This window comes from Tyto alba, unplaced genomic scaffold (assembly GCF_018691265.1).
Source record: "Tyto alba isolate M040663 unplaced genomic scaffold, T.alba_DEE_v4.0 Super-Scaffold_8, whole genome shotgun sequence".
In the NCBI taxonomy this organism is placed as follows: domain Eukaryota; kingdom Metazoa; phylum Chordata; class Aves; order Strigiformes; family Tytonidae; genus Tyto; species Tyto alba.
In genome coordinates this window covers 22,745,544-22,767,613 of record NW_024881329.1, presented here as the reverse complement: position 1 = coordinate 22,767,613, position 22,070 = coordinate 22,745,544, and the positions used below count along the sequence as shown (strand labels likewise).

Genomic DNA, 22,070 nt, shown 5'->3' with positions numbered 1-22,070 from the left:
CATGTTCCTGAAGTGAGGGCATTTATCCAGTCCCTCTTTGTTGTTTGCTCACCAGAGGAATGACAGAAAGAAACCCTCCAGGATGCAGCAACTGCGCATTCTGGTATTTCCACCCTGAAAGACCAGGCCACCAATATTAGAGAGGGAAACAACTTTGCTTGTGTATGGAGCTGGGATGTAGTTTGTGTGGTAAAGTCCAGTGGGATGTGCTGGTTGCTCCTGCCACAGGGAATTCAAGGGAGGAAAAGCTTCCTGTCCCTTCTTCCCACATGCTCTAGTCCTCCACAGGGGATGTTTTCCCCCATATCCCCAAGGTCCTGCTTCACATCGAGTGAGGGGCACCATTTCTGCTGCCCCACATGCTGTGGGAAGCCCTAAGGTGCCTCTCCCCATGGCTATAGGCCTGTCTCCCTTCAAGGCAGCTGCTGTCAGCAACCCCCCTGTGCCCTGCTCTGCTGGAGGGCCCTCACAAATGTTGTCTCCACCAACCCTCACGAGCCATGCTGAGCTGACAAACAAGCACAGTGGAGTGAAAAGGGCGCACCAGGGAGGGAAGGCAGCATCTGCGGCACGGGATGGAGAGAGCTGGGTGCGACAGGGCACTGCCATATGCATTTTTCTGTGGGAGCATTGAGGTCTTGCACGGGACCGTCCTGCAGATATTCTGGGCAGGGAGGTGATTGAAAGGAACCTTGGAAGAAAAGACAGCTTAGTCCTAATAAAAGGAATGTGATCTTCCTTTCTTGAAGGAAGAAGTCCTTTCCCTGCCTCGTGGTGATAGATGGAGCTGGTGTCCTGTGTGCCAGGTGCCCAGGAGACACCCTATCAGGGGCCTGAGTGCCGGAACTACAGGCCCAATGGCCCTGATGAGCCTCACCTGGGATTCCCCCCCACCTCCGTCTTCCTTTTGACCCAGGGCTCTGTTTAAGCTCCGTCCTGAGCCTTTCAGCCTTCCTTCAGTCTGGGGGCAGGAGTGGAAGCCTCCTGTGCTTTTGCAGGTTTGCTTATGCCTGAGCAGGATCCCCCTTGCATCTGGGACCCAAGTTTCCCAGTGATTCCCAGGCACTTCTTGGTTCTGTCTGGTTGTTATGGCCCTGGTCAGCAACCGCTGGGCACTGTTGAGCAGGGCTCCCACCCTGGGCTCTGCTCCTGACCTGTGGGGTGACTGCCGTGCGTGATGTCTGTCCTGCTTCAGCGCCAGGAACTTGCCGGTTGAGATGGAGTCAGGGCCGCAGCAGTGTCTGCCTTTTCCTTGCTCAGGTAGTGTGCAGTGGGGCCTGTGCTGGTGAGGCTGCTGCCCTCCTGGCCTTGTAATCGTGCTCCTCTCCTGGCTCTTGTCCTGCCGGGAGCAGCTGGCTCTCACTGAGCCCTGACAGCATTTCTGTTTGGATGGACTTTTACCGTCATCATCGGGTGAACACAGTGTGGCCTCTAGGCTCTCGTCACCCTCTGAAGTGAGGAATTTGGCCCGGGCCTCTGTGATTAGAGAGTTGCCTATCCCTGGTGGAGTCCCAACTTAATTGGGAAGATGCTTTGTCCACCCTTTGCAAGGAGGACCCGGCTGGGTTGTCAGAGGAATGTGGCTGGTGCCCCAAGCAGGGCTGTCATGCCTCCTGGGGACATGCAGCTCTGCTTCTGCCCCGGGAGATCCAGTGCAGAGCACTGAGTCCTTCCCTTGGCATGCATCCCTGGGGAGAGCCTGACATCTGCTGCTCTCCTGACTGTGCTTGCTGCCACCGCCAGCCAGTTGCTTGCTTCTACAGTATGTTCTATGTTGCATGGAAATCTTGCTGAGTGTTTGGCAACGTGTGTGCTGTCCTGTCAGTATGTTGAGCCTAAAGCATGAAGTAGAGGCATGGACCGTGGGGAGGAGGAAATCAGATGTATTTGGTTTGAAGCGTGTGCCTTTGTTGGAGGGTGACACATCCCATTTTGTTGATAGATAAAGCTGAAGATGTGGCTGGTGCTCACCTAGGATCCTTGCTGGAAGTCTGGCTTCAATGAGAGATTTGTAAGTAAATGAGGTCACCTATTTTAGGACCAAAAAATCAAAATAAGCCCCGGTAGCGTGAGAGGCTGTCATTGCCCGAGCACATTGGCCATCACCTTCTCTTTGCCTTCATCTTCTTCCTCCACTTCTGTGTCATTTCCCTGGAAATATTTACCTTTAATACTGTCACTTGAAAGGAGCTTGTATGTCTCAATGGGCATGGCATTCACAAGGAAATGAAAAGGCAGCGTTGCGGGAAACATAGGCATAGTACCCATTTCTTAATTGTGCTTCTTTGCCTGTAAGATGAGCTTGTTGGTAAACACATGACATGCGCAAAGGGAGCCTCAGGGCCTGGGGCAGGTCTGAACCAGTATAAAAGCCAGTCCAAGAGGATGCTCCCTCATCCATTTCTCTTGCCTTCTCCTCCTTGTTGAACAAGGTCAGCTGCAACTTCCTTTTCTCCACATTTTTCCTTCTTCTCTTCTATGCCTTTGGGTCTGAGAACAGATTTCCTGAGACAGATTGATTGTGTTCCGAATCTTTGTTCCCTGCCACCTCTCTGGGAGGGGGGATAAGGGCTTAGGCTTTATTTTCAGTGTCAATGTGGGGACCAGGTTTCATTCATCTCCCTTCTTCCCAACTCGGTCTGTCCCCGCTTCCCAGCCGGTGCCTTTTCTCTTGCCGAGCCAGCTGTCAGGCTGCCTCTCACGTGCTGCCTGTGCTTTCCGTGCCCTCTCTCCCAGGTGTCCGTCCGTCCCGCAGCCATGTCCTGCTACGATCTGTGCCGTCCCTGTGGCCCAACCCCGCTTGCCAACAGCTGCAACGAGCCCTGCGTCAGGCAGTGCCAGGACTCCCGCGTGGTGATCCAGCCCTCTCCCGTGGTGGTGACCCTGCCCGGCCCCATCCTCAGCTCCTTCCCCCAGAACACCGCCGTGGGATCCACCACCTCGGCTGCCGTTGGCAGCATCCTGAGTGAGGATGGTGTGCCCATCAACTCCGGGGGCTTTGGCCTCTCTGGCCTTGGTGGCCGCTTCTGTGGCAGGAGGTGCCTGCCCTGCTAGAGCCGGCCTGGACGTCCAGCGAGCGCGTCGACCAGCAAGCCCAAAGCCAGGTGCCGGACTGAGGACGGAGCTGCTGGCCAGAGTTTCCAGAGGCACTGAGCCCCCTCGTGCCCTCCAGCAAAGCAGGGAGGGAAGCCAGGTGCCAGCCCGTGCGGTCTGGAAACACGGCCAGCTGAGGTCTTCTGCTTCTCCTGCTTTCTTGTCTGCATCATGAGTCCCTGTGTCTCCTGCTGTCCTGTGCCTTGGGTTCATCCTGAGGGAAGCAGAGAGGGGCCCTGCTCATCCCCGTCTCCCCGTCTGTGTGTGGGAGGAAGACGCGTGTCCCATAGCTGGGAAGGGCTGCCTGAGTGTCGGGTGCCCTTGTAGCAGCCTGGACCGGGTCCCTGCCAGCATGCACTGCTTGCTTTCTCTCTTTCGACTCATTAAAGTTTATGCTGCATTGTACCTTGATGTCTCCTCGTGTTCCTTCCCTGCTGGGATGCCCAACCAAGCTCTCTAGGTGAAAAATTGAATGCTCTAGGGCGATAAAGTAATTCCTGAAGGAATGTCCTGCCCTTGTGTTTTACATGGGGGATTTGGAGGAGTGGAGTCCCACTGAAATGGCCAGCTAGAGGGTACTATGTTTTACATGTCTTATACTTTTCTTAAAGTCACCCACATCCATTTTCCCTGAACAACAGAATTGTTCTCTCAGCACAGCTCTCTGTTGCCTTCTTTTGTTTCATGGCATGCATGATGTATGAAAGATGCCAAGGAGAAATGTCCAGGCACATTTCTGAAGTATTCATCACGTCTGGCAGTGCTGCAGACTGACTTCTTTACTTTTGCTTGGTCTGCAGCCCGTGACACTGAAGTGAGGGCATTTAGCCAGTCCCTCTTTGTTGTCTGCTCGCCAGAGAAAGGAAAGAAAGAAACCCTCCAGGATGCAGCCAGTGGTATTCCTGCCTTTCTGCCCTCAACAGCATGGTTACTGACATCAGTGTGGGACGTCACTATGCTCGTATGTGATATGTCCTGGAAACTCTGTAGGGGACTAGAAGGGAGCAAAAAAGGCATCTTTGCCTCCAACGGAGCAGACGTGTAACCAAAAGCATTAAGTTCCGTGTCAGAGTCCTTCTGCATATGCCACCGTGTCCTGAAAGGGAAATGAGTCTGGAGCAGATGTGCTGCAATTCCTGCAGAAGCCCCATTCAGCTGCTGTGCCTGGGCAGGGCCCAAGCAGTGGTCCTTTTGTCCCTCCAACCAGGCCTCCAGCTGGCGAGTGTGAGGGAGTGGCAGCCCAGCCGCTCTGCTCTCAGTCCCTCCTTCGCATGCCCTTGTCCTCCACAGGCAGTGATTTGGGCCTGCTGCTCTGGTCGTACTTCGGGCAGAGTAGGAGGCACCTCTTGTGCCGTGCTCCTCCGACTGTCCTTGCAAAGACTCGTGGACCCTGCTTGCTGCTGAGCAGGGCTGGGGATCCTGTGGGAGCCCTGCCAAGTATTTGGTCGTGCCTGGTGTGCCAGCAGTCTGGGGAGCCAAAGCACAAAGCAGAAGTTGTGGTCAAGTCACAGGCAGGCAGGAAGAAGGACGTGTATCGATTGGTCAGCATGTGCCTTTGTCGCTGGGGTGCCTCCAACGTAGCCAGAGGTCTCCAGCGGAGGGAATTGGGAGCGGAATAGCCTTCCTTCTTAACCACCGGTAGTCTGCAGCTTAGGCACGTAGGGATGAAGGAGAGAAAGAAGATGACAAAAGAGGCAGGCAAACTTCTGCCGAGATCAAAGCTCAGTCTCAGAGAGAGAGTTTAGAAGGCAAAAGCAGAGGTGCCCTGCCTAGAAAGGTGATGCTAATAGAGCGTGAGTGAGCAGAGCATGAGAGAGAGCGACTGATGGTGCCGACCCCTGCATGAGGATGTCCATCCAGGCTGAAGCCTCAGGGTTAGGAGCAGAGCTGCCTCAATCATGAGGAAACACTGCAGAGTGAGGCCCTGGAGGGCAAGGGCATGGCATCACCTGGAGAGGTGGGACGTTCTTCATCACCAGCTGCATCATCTGCCTGTGCTGACGTGTCTTTTCCCCTGGACACGTTTTGGCCTCTAATAGTGTCGCTTGAAAGGAGCCTTTGTGGCTGAAGGAGCATGTCATGAAGAGGGAAATGAAAAGGCAGCGTTGCAGGGAACAGAAGCATAATGCTCATTTCATTAATTGTGCTTCTTTGCATGTAAGATGAGCTTGTTGGTAAACACATGACATGCGCAAAGGGAGCCTCAGGGCCTGGGGCGGTCTGGACCAGTATAAAAGCCAGTCTGAGAGCAGGCTCCCTCATCCACTTCTCTTGCCTTCTCCTCCTTGCTGAACAAAGTGAGCTGTAACTACATTTCCCTCACTCTTTCTCTTCAACTCTTTGACTTCTGTACTCAGGATAGATTTTAATAATACAGTCTGGTTTTTTTTACAGCTCTAGTTCCCTGCAACTACTGTTGGAGTGTGCATAAGAGCTTGGGTTTTATTTTAACGGAAAACGTTGGGATCAGTGGTCTTTCATCCCCCTTCTCCCCGCTGAGTCTGTCTCTGATTCCAAGCTTGTAAATTCTTCTCTCGCAGGTGTCCGTCTGTCCCACAGCCATGTCCTGCTACGATCTGTGCCGTCCCTGTGGCCCAACCCCACTTGCCAACAGCTGCAACGAGCCCTGCGTCAGGCAGTGCCAGGACTCCCGCGTGGTGATCCAGCCCTCTCCCGTGGTGGTGACCCTGCCCGGCCCCATCCTCAGCTCCTTCCCCCAGAACACCGCCGTGGGATCCACCACCTCGGCTGCCGTTGGCAGCATCCTGAGTGAGGAGGGAGTGCCCATCAACTCCGGGGGCTTTGGCCTCTCTGGCCTTGGTGGCCGCTTCTGTGGCAGGAGGTGCCTGCCCTGCTAGAGCCGGCCTGGACGTCCAGCGAGCGCGTCGACCAGCAAGCCCAAAGCCAGGTGCCGGACTGAGGACGGAGCTGCTGGCCAGAGTTTCCAGAGGCACTGAGCCCCCTCGTGCCCTCCAGCAAAGCAGGGAGGGAAGCCAGGTGCCAGCCCGTGCGGTCTGGAAACACGGCCAGCTGAGGTCTTCTGCTTCTCCTGCTTTCTTGTCTGCATCATGAGTCCCTGTGTCTCCTGCTGTCCTGTGCCTTGGGTTCATCCTGAGGGAAGCAGAGAGGGGCCCTGCTCATCCCCGTCTCCCCGTCTGTGTGTGGGAGGAAGACGCGTGTCCCATAGCTGGGAAGGGCTGCCTGAGTGTCGGGTGCCCTTGTAGCAGCCTGGACCGGGTCCCTGCCAGCATGCACTGCTTGCTTTCTCTCTTTCGACTCATTAAAGTTTATGCTGCATTGTACCTTGATGTCTCCTCGTGTTCCTTCCCTGCTGGGATGCCCAACCAAGCTCTCTAGGTGAAAAATTGAATGCTCTAGGGCGATAAAGTAATTCCTGAAGGAATGTCCTGCCCTTGTGTTTTACATGGGGGATTTGGAGGAGTGGAGTCCCACTGAAATGGCCAGCTAGAGGGTACTATGTTTTACATGTCTTATACTTTTCTTAAAGTCACCCACATCCATTTTCCCTGAACAACAGAATTGTTCTCTCAGCACAGCTCTCTGTTGCCTTCTTTTGTTTCATGGCATGCATGATGTATGAAAGATGCCAAGGAGAAATGTCCAGGCACATTTCTGAAGTATTCATCACGTCTGGCAGTGCTGCAGACTGACTTCTTTACTTTTGCTTGGTCTGCAGCCCGTGACACTGAAGTGAGGGCATTTAGCCAGTCCCTCTTTGTTGTCTGCTCGCCAGAGAAAGGAAAGAAAGAAACCCTCCAGGATGCAGCCAGTGGTATTCCTGCCTTTCTGCCCTCAACAGCATGGTTACTGACATCAGTGTGGGACGTCACTATGCTCGTATGTGATATGTCCTGGAAACTCTGTAGGGGACTAGAAGGGAGCAAAAAAGGCATCTTTGCCTCCAACGGAGCAGACGTGTAACCAAAAGCATTAAGTTCCGTGTCAGAGTCCTTCTGCATATGCCACCGTGTCCTGAAAGGGAAATGAGTCTGGAGCAGATGTGCTGCAATTCCTGCAGAAGCCCCATTCAGCTGCTGTGCCTGGGCAGGGCCCAAGCAGTGGTCCTTTTGTCCCTCCAACCAGGCCTCCAGCTGGCGAGTGTGAGGGAGTGGCAGCCCAGCCGCTCTGCTCTCAGTCCCTCCTTCGCATGCCCTTGTCCTCCACAGGCAGTGATTTGGGCCTGCTGCTCTGGTCGTACTTCGGGCAGAGTAGGAGGCACCTCTTGTGCCGTGCTCCTCCGACTGTCCTTGCAAAGACTCGTGGACCCTGCTTGCTGCTGAGCAGGGCTGGGGATCCTGTGGGAGCCCTGCCAAGTATTTGGTCGTGCCTGGTGTGCCAGCAGTCTGGGGAGCCAAAGCACAAAGCAGAAGTTGTGGTCAAGTCACAGGCAGGCAGGAAGAAGGACGTGTATCGATTGGTCAGCATGTGCCTTTGTCGCTGGGGTGCCTCCAACGTAGCCAGAGGTTTCCAGCGGAGGGAATTGGGAGCGGAATAGCCTTCCTTCTTAACCACCGGTAGTCTGCAGCTTAGGCACGTAGGGATGAAGGAGAGAAAGAAGATGACAAAAGAGGCAGGCAAACTTCTGCCGAGATCAAAGCTCAGTCTCAGAGAGAGAGTTTAGAAGGCAAAAGCAGAGGTGCCCTGCCTAGAAAGGTGATGCTAATAGAGCGTGAGTGAGCAGAGCATGAGAGAGAGCGACTGATGGTGCCGACCCCTGCATGAGGATGTCCATCCAGGCTGAAGCCTCAGGGTTAGGAGCAGAGCTGCCTCAATCATGAGGAAACACTGCAGAGTGAGGCCCTGGAGGGCAAGGGCATGGCATCACCTGGAGAGGTGGGACGTTCTTCATCACCAGCTGCATCATCTGCCTGTGCTGACGTGTCTTTTCCCCTGGACACGTTTTGGCCTCTAATAGTGTCGCTTGAAAGGAGCCTTTGTGGCTGAAGGAGCATGTCATGAAGAGGGAAATGAAAAGGCAGCGTTGCAGGGAACAGAAGCATAATGCTCATTTCATTAATTGTGCTTCTTTGCATGTAAGATGAGCTTGTTGGTAAACACATGACATGCGCAAAGGGAGCCTCAGGGCCTGGGGCGGTCTGGACCAGTATAAAAGCCAGTCTGAGAGCAGGCTCCCTCATCCACTTCTCTTGCCTTCTCCTCCTTGCTGAACAAAGTGAGCTGTAACTACATTTCCCTCACTCTTTCTCTTCAACTCTTTGACTTCTGTACTCAGGATAGATTTTAATAATACAGTCTGGTTTTTTTTACAGCTCTAGTTCCCTGCAACTACTGTTGGAGTGTGCATAAGAGCTTGGGTTTTATTTTAACGGAAAACGTTGGGATCAGTGGTCTTTCATCCCCCTTCTCCCCGCTGAGTCTGTCTCTGATTCCAAGCTTGTAAATTCTTCTCTCGCAGGTGTCCGTCTGTCCCACAGCCATGTCCTGCTACGATCTGTGCCGTCCCTGTGGCCCAACCCCACTTGCCAACAGCTGCAACGAGCCCTGCGTCAGGCAGTGCCAGGACTCCCGCGTGGTGATCCAGCCCTCTCCCGTGGTGGTGACCCTGCCCGGCCCCATCCTCAGCTCCTTCCCCCAGAACACCGCCGTGGGATCCACCACCTCGGCTGCCGTTGGCAGCATCCTGAGTGAGGAGGGAGTGCCCATCAACTCCGGGGGCTTTGGCCTCTCTGGCCTTGGTGGCCGCTTCTGTGGCAGGAGGTGCCTGCCCTGCTAGAGCCGGCCTGGACGTCCAGCGAGCGCGTCGACCAGCAAGCCCAAAGCCAGGTGCCGGACTGAGGACGGAGCTGCTGGCCAGAGTTTCCAGAGGCACTGAGCCCCCTCGTGCCCTCCAGCAAAGCAGGGAGGGAAGCCAGGTGCCAGCCCGTGCGGTCTGGAAACACGGCCAGCTGAGGTCTTCTGCTTCTCCTGCTTTCTTGTCTGCATCATGAGTCCCTGTGTCTCCTGCTGTCCTGTGCCTTGGGTTCATCCTGAGGGAAGCAGAGAGGGGCCCTGCTCATCCCCGTCTCCCCGTCTGTGTGTGGGAGGAAGACGCGTGTCCCATAGCTGGGAAGGGCTGCCTGAGTGTCGGGTGCCCTTGTAGCAGCCTGGACCGGGTCCCTGCCAGCATGCACTGCTTGCTTTCTCTCTTTCGACTCATTAAAGTTTATGCTGCATTGTACCTTGATGTCTCCTCCTGTTCCTTCCCTCCTGGTATGTCTAACCAAGTTCTCCAGTATGAAATGGTATGCTATACAGGGATAATGGCATGCAGGAGGACATGTGCAGGACTCATATATTTTTGAGGGATTTGGAGGAGTGGAGTTCCACTGAAATGGCCAGCTAGAGGGGACTGTGCTTTATATGTGATATACTCTTCCCAAAGTAACCCACTTCCATTTTTCCTGACAAGATTTTCTGTCCCTCAGCAAGGCCCTGTGAGGTCTTTTTTCTTTTCAAGACATGTGTGATGTGTGACAGATGCTCAAGGTGAGATGTCCAGATCATTGTTTTGTAATCCCCAGACCCCTTTCTGAAGTAGTCATCAATGTGGGCAAAGATGCAGAGTGACTGCTGGAAGGTTGCATGGCCTGTGGCCCATGTTCCTGAAGTGAAGGCATTTAGCAAGTCACCATTTTTATTCTTTGCTCACCGGATGAAGGAAAGGAAGAAACCCTCCAGGATGCAGCAATTGTGCATTCTTCCACTTCTGCGATTATCAACAACACTACCGATATCACAGAAGGGTGCGACTTTTCTTGTGTGTATGGAGCTGGGATGTAGTTTGTGTGGTAAAGTCCAGTGGGATGTGCTGGTTGCTCCTGCCACAGGGAATTCAAGGGAGGAAAAGCTTCCTGTCCCTTCTTCCCTCATGCTCTAGTCCTCCACAGGGGATGTTTTCCCCCATATCCCCAAGGTCCTGCTTCACATCGAGTGAGGGGCACCATTTCTGCTGCCCCACATGCTGTGGGAAGCCCTAAGGTGCCTCTCCCCATGGCTATAGGCCTGTCTCCCTTCAAGGCAGCTGCTGTCAGCAACCCCCCTGTGCCCTGCTCTGCTGGAGGGCCCTCACAAATGTTGTCTCCACCAACCCTCACGAGCCATGCTGAGCTGACAAACAAGCACAGTGGAGTGAAAAGGGCGCACCAGGGAGGGAAGGCAGCATCTGCGGCACGGGATGGAGAGAGCTGGGTGCGACAGGGCACTGCCATATGCATTTTTCTGTGGGAGCATTGAGGTCTTGCACGGGACCGTCCTGCAGATATTCTGGGCAGGGAGGTGATTGAAAGGAACCTTGGAAGAAAAGACAGCTTAGTCCTAATAAAAGGAATGTGATCTTCCTTTCTTGAAGGAAGAAGTCCTTTCCCTGCCTCGTGGTGATAGATGGAGCAGGTGTCCTGTGTGCCAGGTGCCCAGGAGACAACCTATCAGGGGCCTGAGTGCCGGAACTACAGGCCCAGTGGCCCTGATGAGCCTCACCTGGGATTCCCTCCCACCTCCGTCTTCCTTTTGACCCAGGGCTCTGTTTAAGCTCCGTCCTGAGCCTTTCAGCCTTCCTTCAGTCTGGGGGCAGGAGTGGAAGCCTCCTGTGCTTTTGCAGGTTTGCTTATGCCTGAGCAGGAGCCCCCTTGCATCTGGGACCCAAGTTTCCCAGTGATTCCCAGCCACTTCTTGGTTCTGTCTGGTTGTTATGGCCCTGGTCAGCAACCGCTGGGCACTGTTGAGCAGGGCTCCCACCCTGGGCTCTGCTCCTGACCTGTGGGGTGACTGCCGTGCGTGATGTCTGTCCTGCTTCAGCGCCAGGAACTTGCCGGTTGAGATGGAGTCAGGGCCGCAGCAGTGTCTGCCTTTTCCTTGCTCAGGTAATGTGCAGTGGGGCCTGTGCTGGTGAGGCTGCTGCCCTCCTGGCCTTGTAATCGTGCTCCTCTCCTGGCTCTTGTCCTGCCAGGAGCAGCTGGCTTTCACTGAGCCCTGACAACATTTCTGTTTGGATGGACTTTTACCGTCATCATCGGGTGAACACAGTGTGGCCTCTAGGCTCTCGTCACCCTCTGAAGTGAGGAATTTGGCCCGGGCCTCTGTGACTAGAGAGTTGCCTGTCCCTGGTGGAGTCCCAACTTAATTAGGAAGATGCTTTGTCCACCCTTTGCAAGGAGGACCCGGCTGGGTTGTCAGAGGAATGTGGCTGGTGCCCCAAGCAGGGCTGTCATGCCTCCTGGGGACATGCAGCTCTGCTTCTGCCCCGGGAGATCCAGTGCAGAGCACTGAGTCCTTCCCTTGGCATGCATCCCTGGGGAGAGCCTGACATCTGCTGCTCTCCTGACTGTGCTTGCTGCCACCGCTAGCCGTTGCTTGCTTCTACAGTATGTTCTATGTTGCATGGAAATCTTGCTGAGTGTTTGGCAATGTGTGTGCTGTCCTGTCAGTATGTTGAGCCAAAACTGAAGTAGAGGCATGGACCGTGGGGAGGAGGAAATCAGATGTATTTGGTTTGAAGTGTGTGGCCTTGTTTGGAGCGGTATGCATCCCATTTTATTGACAAGGAAGGCTGAGGACTTGGCTGGTCCTCACTTAGGGTCTTTGTTGGGAGTCTGACTGCACTGACAGGTTAAGTAGGGAATGAGGTCATGTTACTTAAGACAAAACCTCCAAAACAAGACGCAGACTGTTCGGAATTTGTTAGGTGCTCTTTAGATGTGCTGTCTCCTTTTTTTTGCCTTCATTTTCTTCCTCCACTTCTGTGTCATTTCCCCAGAAACATTTTCCTTTAATAATGTCACTTGAAAAGGGCTTGTATGTTTCAATGGTCATGTCTTGAACAGGGAAATGAAAAGGCAGTGTTGCGGGGAACAGAAATGTCCCCATTTCTTTAATTGTGCTTCTTTGCATGTAAGATGAGCTTGTTGGTAAACACATGACATGCGCAAAGGGAGCCTCAGGGCCTGGGGCAGTCAGGACCAGTATAAAAGCCAGTCCAAGAGCAGGCTCCCTCATCCACTTCTCTTGCCTTCTCCTCCTTGCTGAACAAGGTGAGCTGCAACTACATTTCCCTCACATTTTCTCTTCAATTCTTTCTCTTCTGGACTCAGGATAGATTTTACAAACACAGTTTGTATTTCCAACTCTTGGTTCCCTGCAACCACTGTGGGTGGTGGGATAAGAGCTTAGGCTGTATTTTCAGTGTCAATGTGGGGACCAGGTTTCATTCATCTCCCTTCTTCCCAACTGGGTCTGTCCCCGCTTCCCAGCCGGTGCCTTTTCTCTTGCCGAGCCGGCTGTCAGGCTGCCTCTCACGTGCTGCCTGTGCTTTCCGTGCCCTCTCTCCCAGGTGTCCGTCCATCCCACAGCCATGTCCTGCTACGATCTGTGCCGTCCCTGTGGCCCAACCCCGCTTGCCAACAGCTGCAACGAGCCCTGCGTCAGGCAGTGCCAGGACTCCCGCGTGGTGATCCAGCCCTCTCCCGTGGTGGTGACCCTGCCCGGCCCCATCCTCAGCTCCTTCCCCCAGAACACCGCCGTGGGATCCACCACCTCGGCTGCCGTTGGCAGCATCCTGAGTGAGGAGGGAGTGCCCATCAACTCCGGGGGCTTTGGCCTCTCTGGCCTTGGTGGCCGCTTCTGTGGCAGGAGGTGCCTGCCCTGCTAGAGCCGGCCTGGACGTCCAGCGAGCGCGTCGACCAGCAAGCCCAAAGCCAGGTGCCGGACTGAGGATGGAGCTGCTGGCCAGAGTTTCCAGAAGGACTGATCTTCCTCGTGGCCTTTTGTATGCTAGGGAGTGAATCAAACTGCTGTCTCTATACACGGCCAGCATATGTCTTACTCCTGAAATTCCTGCTTTTGTTAACTTTCCTTTTTTCTGTGGTTTTGAATTTCACTTTGTCTGGGTATTATGCTGTACTTTGCAATGATCAGTGGATGGGTTTTATTCAGGAGTTAAAGAAAATTGTAGTCTTGCTTGCTGTCTTTCATTTAGAATGGTTCAAATGACTTCTTTCCCTTATATAAATATACATATCTTTTTTGTTTTGCAGCATACTACTTGACTTTTTATCATTAAACTGATGTTGCATGTGAATTTGAGTTTCAGTGTGGTTTTCCTTTTTCATCCCCTTGGGGTGTAATGTATCATTAGTTGGGAAATCTATGCAAAGTACCTTCTCATTGGAAAATGTGAATTGAATATCCATCACAATCATCCTGATATAAATAACTGAATTGTTGTTTACACTCCTGTCAAACATTCAGAAGGTTTACATATATATTTCTCTTTTTTTTTTTTCAGTAATTTTTTCCACATTTGTGCATAAACGTATAGGTGTGATATTTCAGTTTGGGGACTTTCTCATCACTTTTTTTGGTATCTCTGAAACTCTGTTTATTTTAAAGTGCCTAGTAAGATTTTCAGAAGCAATATTTGGATCTCTATTTTTGGTTACATTTACTACTACCGAACTCTGAAGCTTTAACTGTGACATGCTTTGAGTGATCTTGTCTCAAGGCTGCAAAGTTTAAGTAAGTGTTCAAATCTCATCAGAGTAATAAGACTCTTTATGTGATCGTGTCCTTAATAAATTTTTATGATGGGCTTTGATGTTCTCTCTTTCAAGCCTTGAACATAAATCCAATAATTTGTATTGTTTAGCTAATCCACAGAAGAACTCTCATAATATACAGTAAAAATTACATGACTGAAGAACTAGACAAATGGTCATAGACATTTCCTTTAAGAACAGTCTGGTTGTAATCCTGTTACCATCTAGGAATTTTTAAAAATATATTAAAACTCAGCACATTTTGTACAACTAAGACATCAACTAATAACAAAGTATACCTGGCTGCTGGTACATAAGCTTTGAGAAATTTAACCAAGTTTTTAATTGTATGACTCCTTTGTTCTCCCTGTGGAGCTACATGGGGTCCAGCAGGACATAGCACAGGGAAGCAGGAAGAATGAGAGTTGTGTAATTTCTGACGACTCTATAACTTGTGTAGGGTTTTCTCCTTTGGATCCTACTAAAATTTATTTGAAAATTAAAGTATCATAGTGCTGAGATAGAAATAGTGGAGGAACCAGAGGGAGGATGCCTGGCATTCAGGTTCGGTGCTGTAACAAGTCCAAATGTCCACACAGTAGAGGAAGAGGTAGTTTTATTTTTTCAAATGTTTTACACTTACTTAAGTAAAGAAAAAAAAGTAAAGAAACCTTAGAAAATATTTTTTGCAAAGTTACCAAATTAGGGGAAAAACAGTGTAGAGATAAGATGAAATATGTTCCTTTTTAGGCTGTGGTTTGAGGCAACAAAAGCAAAGTATGAAAGATGGTAAATCAGTAGGTACTAGACTAAGTGGAGTCTCTGCTTAAAAATTGGTTTCTGTGAGTGCATTTTCTAAACAAATTGTTGAAGGGACTGGAATGCATTCTCAACCGTGTGGTGCCCTGTTGACAGAACGGGTATGACTGAAGTAATTAGTTATGCACTCAGATGTGTGAGGAATCACTGGTTGCACTCCAATGTACATCAAAGAATGGCTTCATTCTTGGAAGTAGGAAGGTGTCTTTCGATGATGCAAATGGACATGTAGCATAAAAAGTACAGAAATTAAGCTCAGGAGAATGAAATGTCTGGTTAAGAGGCCTGTATCTAACAATAGCATGTCCTGAAAGGTACGTTTATGTGCTTGTGAATGAAAAAGCTTGGAGAGTTACTCTCTGCCATAAGAACCTAAGTGTCGTGTTGATTTAAAAGAAAAAAAAAAAAAACAACAATGTTCTGGAACTATCTATCTTCAGACAGCATGGCATCATGGAATGTTTGTGCAGGATATTGAAGCTGTTATTAAATATATTTAATTTATATCATTAGAGAGACAGTTCCTGAAGAATGTGAACATCAGTTTGAAAGTCGTGTCCCATTTGTATGTTAAGATTGGAGAAATGGGCGCAATAACTATGCATATGGATGTTTACAAATTTATAAGACTATTGAGGCATCCTTTTATGCATTAATTAGTTCCCACGTATATTTTTGCAGGTGGAACATTTTTCTTGATAATGAAATTGTTTTGCTTTTGTCTTCCAGTTTAGGTTCAGCCTGGCATTGCATGAGAAGCGTACTCTACACATAAAGAATTCTTTCATCTTCACAATTTATGGGTACTTTTAATTTCTGGTACTTTTATACTGACTCAGTGTCAATATGAAATTACTCTAAGTGCAGTCTAATAAAGACTTTTTATCAGCTCCTCTGCAATTTGTTAGCTTGCAGGTGTCTCAGGAACACAATCTGAGATCACATTCAAGACATTTACTAAAACTCTTTGTGTGCAATTCCCTGTCTGACCCACTTAAGAATAATTGCTAGTTAACTTGTTCACTGTCTTTGAAAAAAATCTCCAAGGAGGAGTTCAAGGAGGACTTCACACCCCTTGGATGAGTTTTTTGAGCCAGTCAGACTGATCTGGAGTTGATCCATGGTCAGGAGACAGTTCGGGAGTCTTTTTGAAAATACTGTGGTGATTTCAAAATATTAGGTAGTATACCAAATAGAAGCTCTTGTATTAATAGAAGAAAGTAGAACAAAAGTGTTGAAAACGTCTGTGGATATTGTTACAAGTTTTACAGGAAAATTAATTCACGAGGTTGCCAGTAAACACCTAATGCTACAGAAGTATTTGTATTTCAAAAATGTACATGTTTAAATGTTTATGGGTTGGTAGCATTGTTTAGGTCTGGAAAGGAAGGGAAATATTTAAGAGCGTAGGTGGGTCACTTTAGATAATATTATTGAAATATGAAAAGCAGTTCAAAAATTTGTTTTCTTTATAGAATTGTTCAGTGTTGGTTTTCGTAGTCTGTTAAAATACAACTGGTTTCACTTTGTGAAGGCATAAACCTATGTGTGAGCTTATAGATGGCAAAGAATGATCTTGGTTCAGAGATTTTTAAAGACATCTTATTGGATGGATGATGAGGGTGTTAACACCTCATCATATATCATGAACAATTTGATTACTTAATTCTGTGAATATGCACATTGTTAATGAAAACTGTGAAGGACTTTGAAGCCCTTCTTCTTTAGAAACCTAAGACCAAGAGTTTTTATTTCCCAAATGTCTACGAATCCTCATGCACAACATTTAATAACTCTTCTCCAAGGAGCGGTTCAAACCCTGCAGCTTGTACAGGAGAGATTGAAAGTAAAGTTAAAAACCGTATTAAAATTTTTTATATATATTCTATTTACGCAATAAACTTCCATCAGTCTGCTATGTAACCACTGTTCTACTGCTGTCTATAGTGAGGGAAAACATATAAGGACAAAAAAGCCCTAGTGAGGGTGTTTTGGTTTGTTTTTACTTTTGTCCAATGACTCCACAGTTAAGTTTGTGCAACAATAATACCTCAAAATAGTTTAAAACTCATATGTGTTCTCAAGATGACTTGTGAAGTGCTATTCACATTGTGGTCTGAGATGGTACAAAAGGGAGTTACAGGTTCCCTTCTTAAAAATAGCTGATAAATTGTTTAAATGTCCCCATGTGTTATCAGTTGTTCTTCAAACTGTGTTACTGAAGTATAACAGGGTGATAGTATCCAAATTTGATGTAATAGTATTTTTCTCTGAATTTCACACAGGGTTCTGATTCTTGTGGGATTCAGTGGGATTTCAGGTGTGTATATGCTTGTGCTTTTGCAAGACCTTCACAAAACACAGAAGTTCAGCCTAGGTTGTTCATATAATTGGCCGGAGTCAGAGCTTTGTAAAAATTGGTGGAGACCAGAATTTATTAAGGATTTAAACTCATATTCTTAATAAAAGAACACATTTGAATGATAAACTATGTTTTGTATGAATTTTCCTTAATATTTTTCCTTATGACTCAAGTGAAACACACACTGGAGCATAAATTTTGTTGTGACTGAAAGGTGGCACTAGAATAAATTTGGTCAATAATACCAGAAGATGAGAGAAACTTGTATGATGGATTATGTGTGTCAGAAGATAAGGAAATCAAAACAAAGTAGTAAACAAAGTAAGGAAAAGACATTTAATCAGCTGGAAGCATTTTGCATTCAGGACATACTCGCTGGTAAATAATCTCATGCACAAAGGATGTCTGTGGTCCTCAGGCCATCCAAGATGCAGTATAAAAGCAAACTCTACTCAAGGGCCTTCCTACAACTTCTCTTACCTTTTTCCTCTTTTGTGAACAAGGTTAGTTCGAATCTACTTCTCTTTTTCTATTTGCTGAATTCTTGCCTTCATGAGAATTTGATTGCTGTTCTTTTTTCTCCACAGTATTCTGCTAGTTGCTGGATTGGTTGGGGGAAGACTTTTGCTGTTTAAAAAGCTGGGTTTTTGTTGTTAGAATATTAATGAAGATTAACAAACTTAATGGGTATACTACCTATACAAGAGAGTTGGAACTAGGTGAGCTTTAAAGGTCCCTTCCAACTCAAACCATTCAATGATTTTGATTACAGAGATATCTGTGCTCAGTCATCTTTCAAGTAGTAATGTGTGTTTTATATCTGTAAGGGTCTTATCCATTATCTGTAATGCCTGAAAATTCACCTGGGTTGTTATGAAAACAACAGTGTTTGTAAAGGATGTGGATGTATTTATCTTCAGAAATGCCATCCAGAAAAATCCTTTCATTTGCTGTTTATTCCATGGGAGGCTGTTTCAGTGTTTCCATTTTTGCTATGATGAATCTATTACTGGGCACAGTGGGAAACAAGAGGGTAAAATGAACCAGATACTAAAAGAAACAGCTGGAGAGCAAGGAAACTAGGAAGGTTTAAAGCACAGGTTTGAGGGTTTTAAAAATCAATTATGTTGAACCACAAGTTTTTGAGCTCTAAATGTCACTTTCTAAATGAAGACAAAACAAAGCTGCATACTGAGATTAGAAGGAATAGTCATGCTGAGTTCATCAAGGTTATTGGCTCTAATCACATATCCTCAACCTTCTTCTGCTATAGGAATCAACATGGACTTCAGTATGATAGATATCATCAACAAATTCTGCTTGCTGTCTTACAGTTGTCAAGTTTTGAAATTATGTTACAGGGTGCAATGACATCTCCTGAAAGTTTAGAGAAGTGGTTTCAGGGACTGTGAGAACAAGGGGAAAGAACAGAAAAAAAATAGAGAGCTGAGCACCCAGCAGACTGAGATGTGTATAGGAAATAGCAAGTTTTATGTTTATTGGTGTGTTGGAACCAGACACAGGGAGTATGCAGGGAACTCCTGGCTATCTCATAGATGACACGTCTGTGGACCAGTTGTCTGGGAAAGATTTCCAAAGACCTCAGCTTTGAGTATGATTAATAATATTGAAATTTGTACCTTTTTATGGGTGAAGTTGGAAACTGAAGAATAATTCTTAATTTAATTTTCCAGCTGTCTATTGAACTCTATCCATAAGTACGTTTGTGGCCAGGTATTACTCATAATTACTACTTCTACAATTCTCTGAATACCTGGAGCTGGGTCTCAGTAGTGCCTTTCCAGACATACAGCCAATCAAAATACTAAAATTATGAAACAGGTACTTCTGTTCTTCTGCCAGCTATTCCAACAGTTGTTGGATCACCAACAACTGAGAGAGGATTATTTCAGCCTCTTTATTCTTGTAGCATGTTTAAGAACACAGTTTCCTGCTCAACTCCCTCACCACTCAACTCCTGAAGGGATCGTTGGAAAGCTCCTGTGGTCCTGATACCTGAGTGGAGTAAATGTAAGTGCAATAAGACTCCTACTTTGCATTCATTTCTGGTCCTATATTTCAGACTCACCTCCATCCCACAGCCATGTCTTGCTACGACCTGTGTCCTCCCACCCCCTGTGGCCCAACCCCGCTTGCCAACAGCTGCAACGAGCCCTGCGTCAGGCAGTGCCAGGACTCGACAGTGGTGATCCAGCCCTCTCCCGTGGTGGTGACCCTGCCCGGCCCCATCCTCAGCTCCTTCCCCCAGAACACCGCTGTGGGATCCTCAGCATCCGCAGCCATCGGGAGTGCTCTCAGCTCCGAGGGTGTGCCCATCTCCTCTGGCAGCTCCTTGGGATTTGGGAGCTTTGGCTATCCAGGTCTGGGCAGTGGGTACAGCCGGCCCTACCGTCGCTACAACACCTACCGCAGTGGCTTCTATGGGCCGTGCTAAAGCGTGAGGAGCAAACAGGAAGATGACCAGGAATGCTGAAGCACGACCTGATGCAGGACTGAGCTCATGGCCATGGTTTTCAGAAGTGATGTTAGACACCCACAACTCCACCTGAAGTTAATGGAGCTGTGGAATTTAGTCATTCCCTAAAATGAAGCCCCTACTCTTATTATACTACTTTATATTTCTAATCAGGTATGTAGTTCTGCTGCGCATCACTGTATTTGATACTGCCTGGTGTAAAGCTTACAGTTTAGACAGTAGATGAGACTTGATTGTCGAGGTGCAATGCTACACTGAAAGAAGAGATCTGTCTGTGGAATACATCACCATGAGGTGTGCCATTTTTTCCCATATTGAAACCTGTTGCTTTACAGTATTTAGTATCTTTGGTATTATTAAAGTTATGCTTTTATCATATCTCCAGTCTTCTGTTATTTTTTCCTTCCACTAATGCCTCCTTTTGAGTTAAATTCATCACTGTGTAGATCATCACTATCAGGCAGAGACATGATATGAATACTACTGGAGCCACTAGTAAGGGGAGAACATTTGTTTAGAGCTCAAGATCAAGGAAATATTTAATTTTGCAGATGAAATGCACACTGATTCCACACTGCGTCATCATAATACTTGGCTTTCTGCATCTCTGCCAAGAAATTATTCTGAAGGCTGGAAGTATTTTATGAGCTAACAGAATGACAGGGTATCTAGTCTAGCATATAATGATATTTGTTTTAAGGAATCCTGTTGTGATTCACACTCTCAGTAACTCTGACCTGGAGCTGGAGGGTGCAAATAAAGATTTACATTCTTTTACCGTCAAATCGTTGCTTGAATGCTTGGATTTGTGAAGTAAAATATGAATGGCAACAGAAGTCTCAAAGGAGGCATGCACATTAACTTTTTGTGACAGAGAGCAAAACTGTTTGATCTATTTACCTGCTATTTACTTCATAAGTACTGTGTATTTTAGGGTTCCTTATAAAAACCTGGTTGTCTGTACCGTCCTGGCTGCAGCTCTACAGAATTCCAACAAAAATCTCATGTTCAGGGAATGAATCATGTGAAGATAAAATAAATATAGGACACTTGTAGGCATTAAAACTTTTAGAAACCCTCAAAAGTAAAATGTTTTTTGCTAAAAGTAAGGACCTGAACTTTAAGCCAGATTTGCAACATCCACTGAAGCTACTAAAACAACGGCTTTTGGAGAAAAATTGAAGAGATTTTAATGTTGGGAAGGTTTGAAGCATGCAAATAATTCCTGTTATATAAATTCTGTTGCAGTTGGTTAAATTGTCTCCAACAGTTAAATTGCTCCCAGTAGTTAAATTGCTTATAGTTCGTGTACCAGTCTAGTTTCATCCTGGCACCAGATGAAAAGCCTTCCTCAAAGCTTCTTTAATCTCAGAGACCTGTGGATCGTTTGAATGCGTTGTACTATTACACTCAAGCCTCTGAAGTCAACATAAAGATGATACAAATTTCAATTCATGTAAGTAATTTGTCAGCTCTTTGTCAATTTGGTAGTTCACCAGCCTGCCATGGGAGCACTCTGTTGTTACAAAAGGGTTTTAATTGAGTGTGTGGAATGTGTGTGGATCCATTACTGATCCATAACTGAGAGATGTGATGTCCTGGTTCACCAGCCTTACTAGTCCCAAAAAGCAAGATCCAAAGGTTCTCAGTCTTTTGGATGAACTCTAGCTGCTAATTAGGCTAAACTGGCAGAATATCAGTGAAAACATTTCCAGGCTGTTAATGAGTCCATTTCTAAAATATTATACACCCTCCAAAAAGAACTGTTTATGTCCCTAGAGGGAAGAATGAGGAAAAGTTAGTATTCCTTGGCTATCTCATTTTACAGATGAAAGGGAAATGAATTCTCCAGGTGAGTGATAGTTTTCACCTACTATAAGGAAATATCTTTTTACAGTGTATAAAAAACTACAGGTGGTATGTTGGATAGTAGAGACTTTGAGGAAAGGGAGAATAAAACTTTCTTTCTTTTATAGAAAAGTAGAGGAGAATTTTCTTGTGGAGAATCATTAAAATATGTAGGGTTATGTGATTTTACAGAGGTTGAAGGTTTGGCTTTATTTTTTAAAATAAATTATGAAAAATTTTAATAAAATAATTAAAGTTTCAGAAGGTGTTTACCTTGAATTAGTATGTGAAGTCCTTTGAGTGATCTTGACTCACACACTTTGAAATTAGGTTATTAGCCAGGTGATGTGAGAGCTGAGATCTTGTCACGTACCTTGAACATTAGGTAGCAAGAAACTTTGCATATTTGAGCCATTAGTGAAAAGCTGTTCCGAACTTTAAAGTCCTTTGATCTTCTGAAGACCAAGACCAGACTATGTGTAGACACTCTTCATTTAGAGTTAATTCATATCTCTTGCTATGGGACAGTGGTGCTAAGAGGAGAGATCTGATCCCTGCTTTTAGCATACTTTCCATCTGTGTGAGTATTTCCAGCAAGTTGGAGTAGAGCCAGGGCAGAGGTGAAACAAATCATGTAATGAAAAATGTAATGGAGAACTGCTGGGTATAGCTTCTACTGATGCTGTAGTTTGGCTCAGGCAGAGCACTGCCTCTAGGAACTAATACCTGCAAACTTGCACATTCATACTTAATTTGATATGAAAATTTCTGGACATCCTGGTGCCTTCCTGAGATTTAGGGTAGGAATAATGGTGATTCCTTAGCTGAGAGACTGAACAGAAATCAATGTTGATACTTACAGGTGGTTAATAAATGTCACAAAGTAATAAAATCAAGTAAT

The 22,070-nt window shown here is 47.3% G+C and overlaps 5 protein-coding genes across 5 annotated transcripts; all 5 read left to right on the top strand.

Annotated features, from left to right (window-relative positions):
* The first annotated feature begins 2,338 nt into the window (after positions 1–2,338).
* On the top strand, positions 2,339–3,498 carry LOC122152627 (feather keratin 1-like). Its single transcript, XM_042785676.1, has 2 exons — positions 2,339–2,432; positions 2,737–3,498. Exon 2 carries the CDS (start codon positions 2,758–2,760, stop codon positions 3,052–3,054), a length of 297 nt encoding a protein of 98 aa, XP_042641610.1. The 5' UTR covers positions 2,339–2,432; positions 2,737–2,757; the 3' UTR covers positions 3,055–3,498.
* A 1,848-nt stretch (positions 3,499–5,346) lies between these two features.
* Positions 5,347–6,395, top strand: LOC122152626 (feather keratin 1). The gene is made up of 2 exons (XM_042785674.1): positions 5,347–5,390; positions 5,634–6,395. Exon 2 carries the CDS (start codon positions 5,655–5,657, stop codon positions 5,949–5,951), a length of 297 nt encoding a protein of 98 aa, XP_042641608.1. The 5' UTR covers positions 5,347–5,390; positions 5,634–5,654; the 3' UTR covers positions 5,952–6,395.
* A 1,848-nt stretch (positions 6,396–8,243) lies between these two features.
* On the top strand, positions 8,244–9,292 carry LOC122152625 (feather keratin 1). The gene is made up of 2 exons (XM_042785673.1): positions 8,244–8,287; positions 8,531–9,292. Exon 2 carries the CDS (start codon positions 8,552–8,554, stop codon positions 8,846–8,848), a length of 297 nt encoding a protein of 98 aa, XP_042641607.1. The 5' UTR covers positions 8,244–8,287; positions 8,531–8,551; the 3' UTR covers positions 8,849–9,292.
* A 2,765-nt stretch (positions 9,293–12,057) lies between these two features.
* On the top strand, positions 12,058–13,186 carry LOC116959261 (feather keratin 1). Its single transcript, XM_042784940.1, has 2 exons — positions 12,058–12,140; positions 12,440–13,186. Exon 2 carries the CDS (start codon positions 12,461–12,463, stop codon positions 12,755–12,757), a length of 297 nt encoding a protein of 98 aa, XP_042640874.1. The 5' UTR covers positions 12,058–12,140; positions 12,440–12,460; the 3' UTR covers positions 12,758–13,186.
* A 4,066-nt stretch (positions 13,187–17,252) lies between these two features.
* Positions 17,253–19,699, top strand: LOC116959255 (feather keratin 1). The gene is made up of 2 exons (XM_032983343.2): positions 17,253–17,327; positions 18,908–19,699. Exons 1-2 carry the CDS (start codon positions 17,253–17,255, stop codon positions 19,277–19,279), a joined length of 447 nt encoding a protein of 148 aa, XP_032839234.1. The 3' UTR covers positions 19,280–19,699.
* Positions 19,700–22,070: the final 2,371 nt, after the last annotated feature.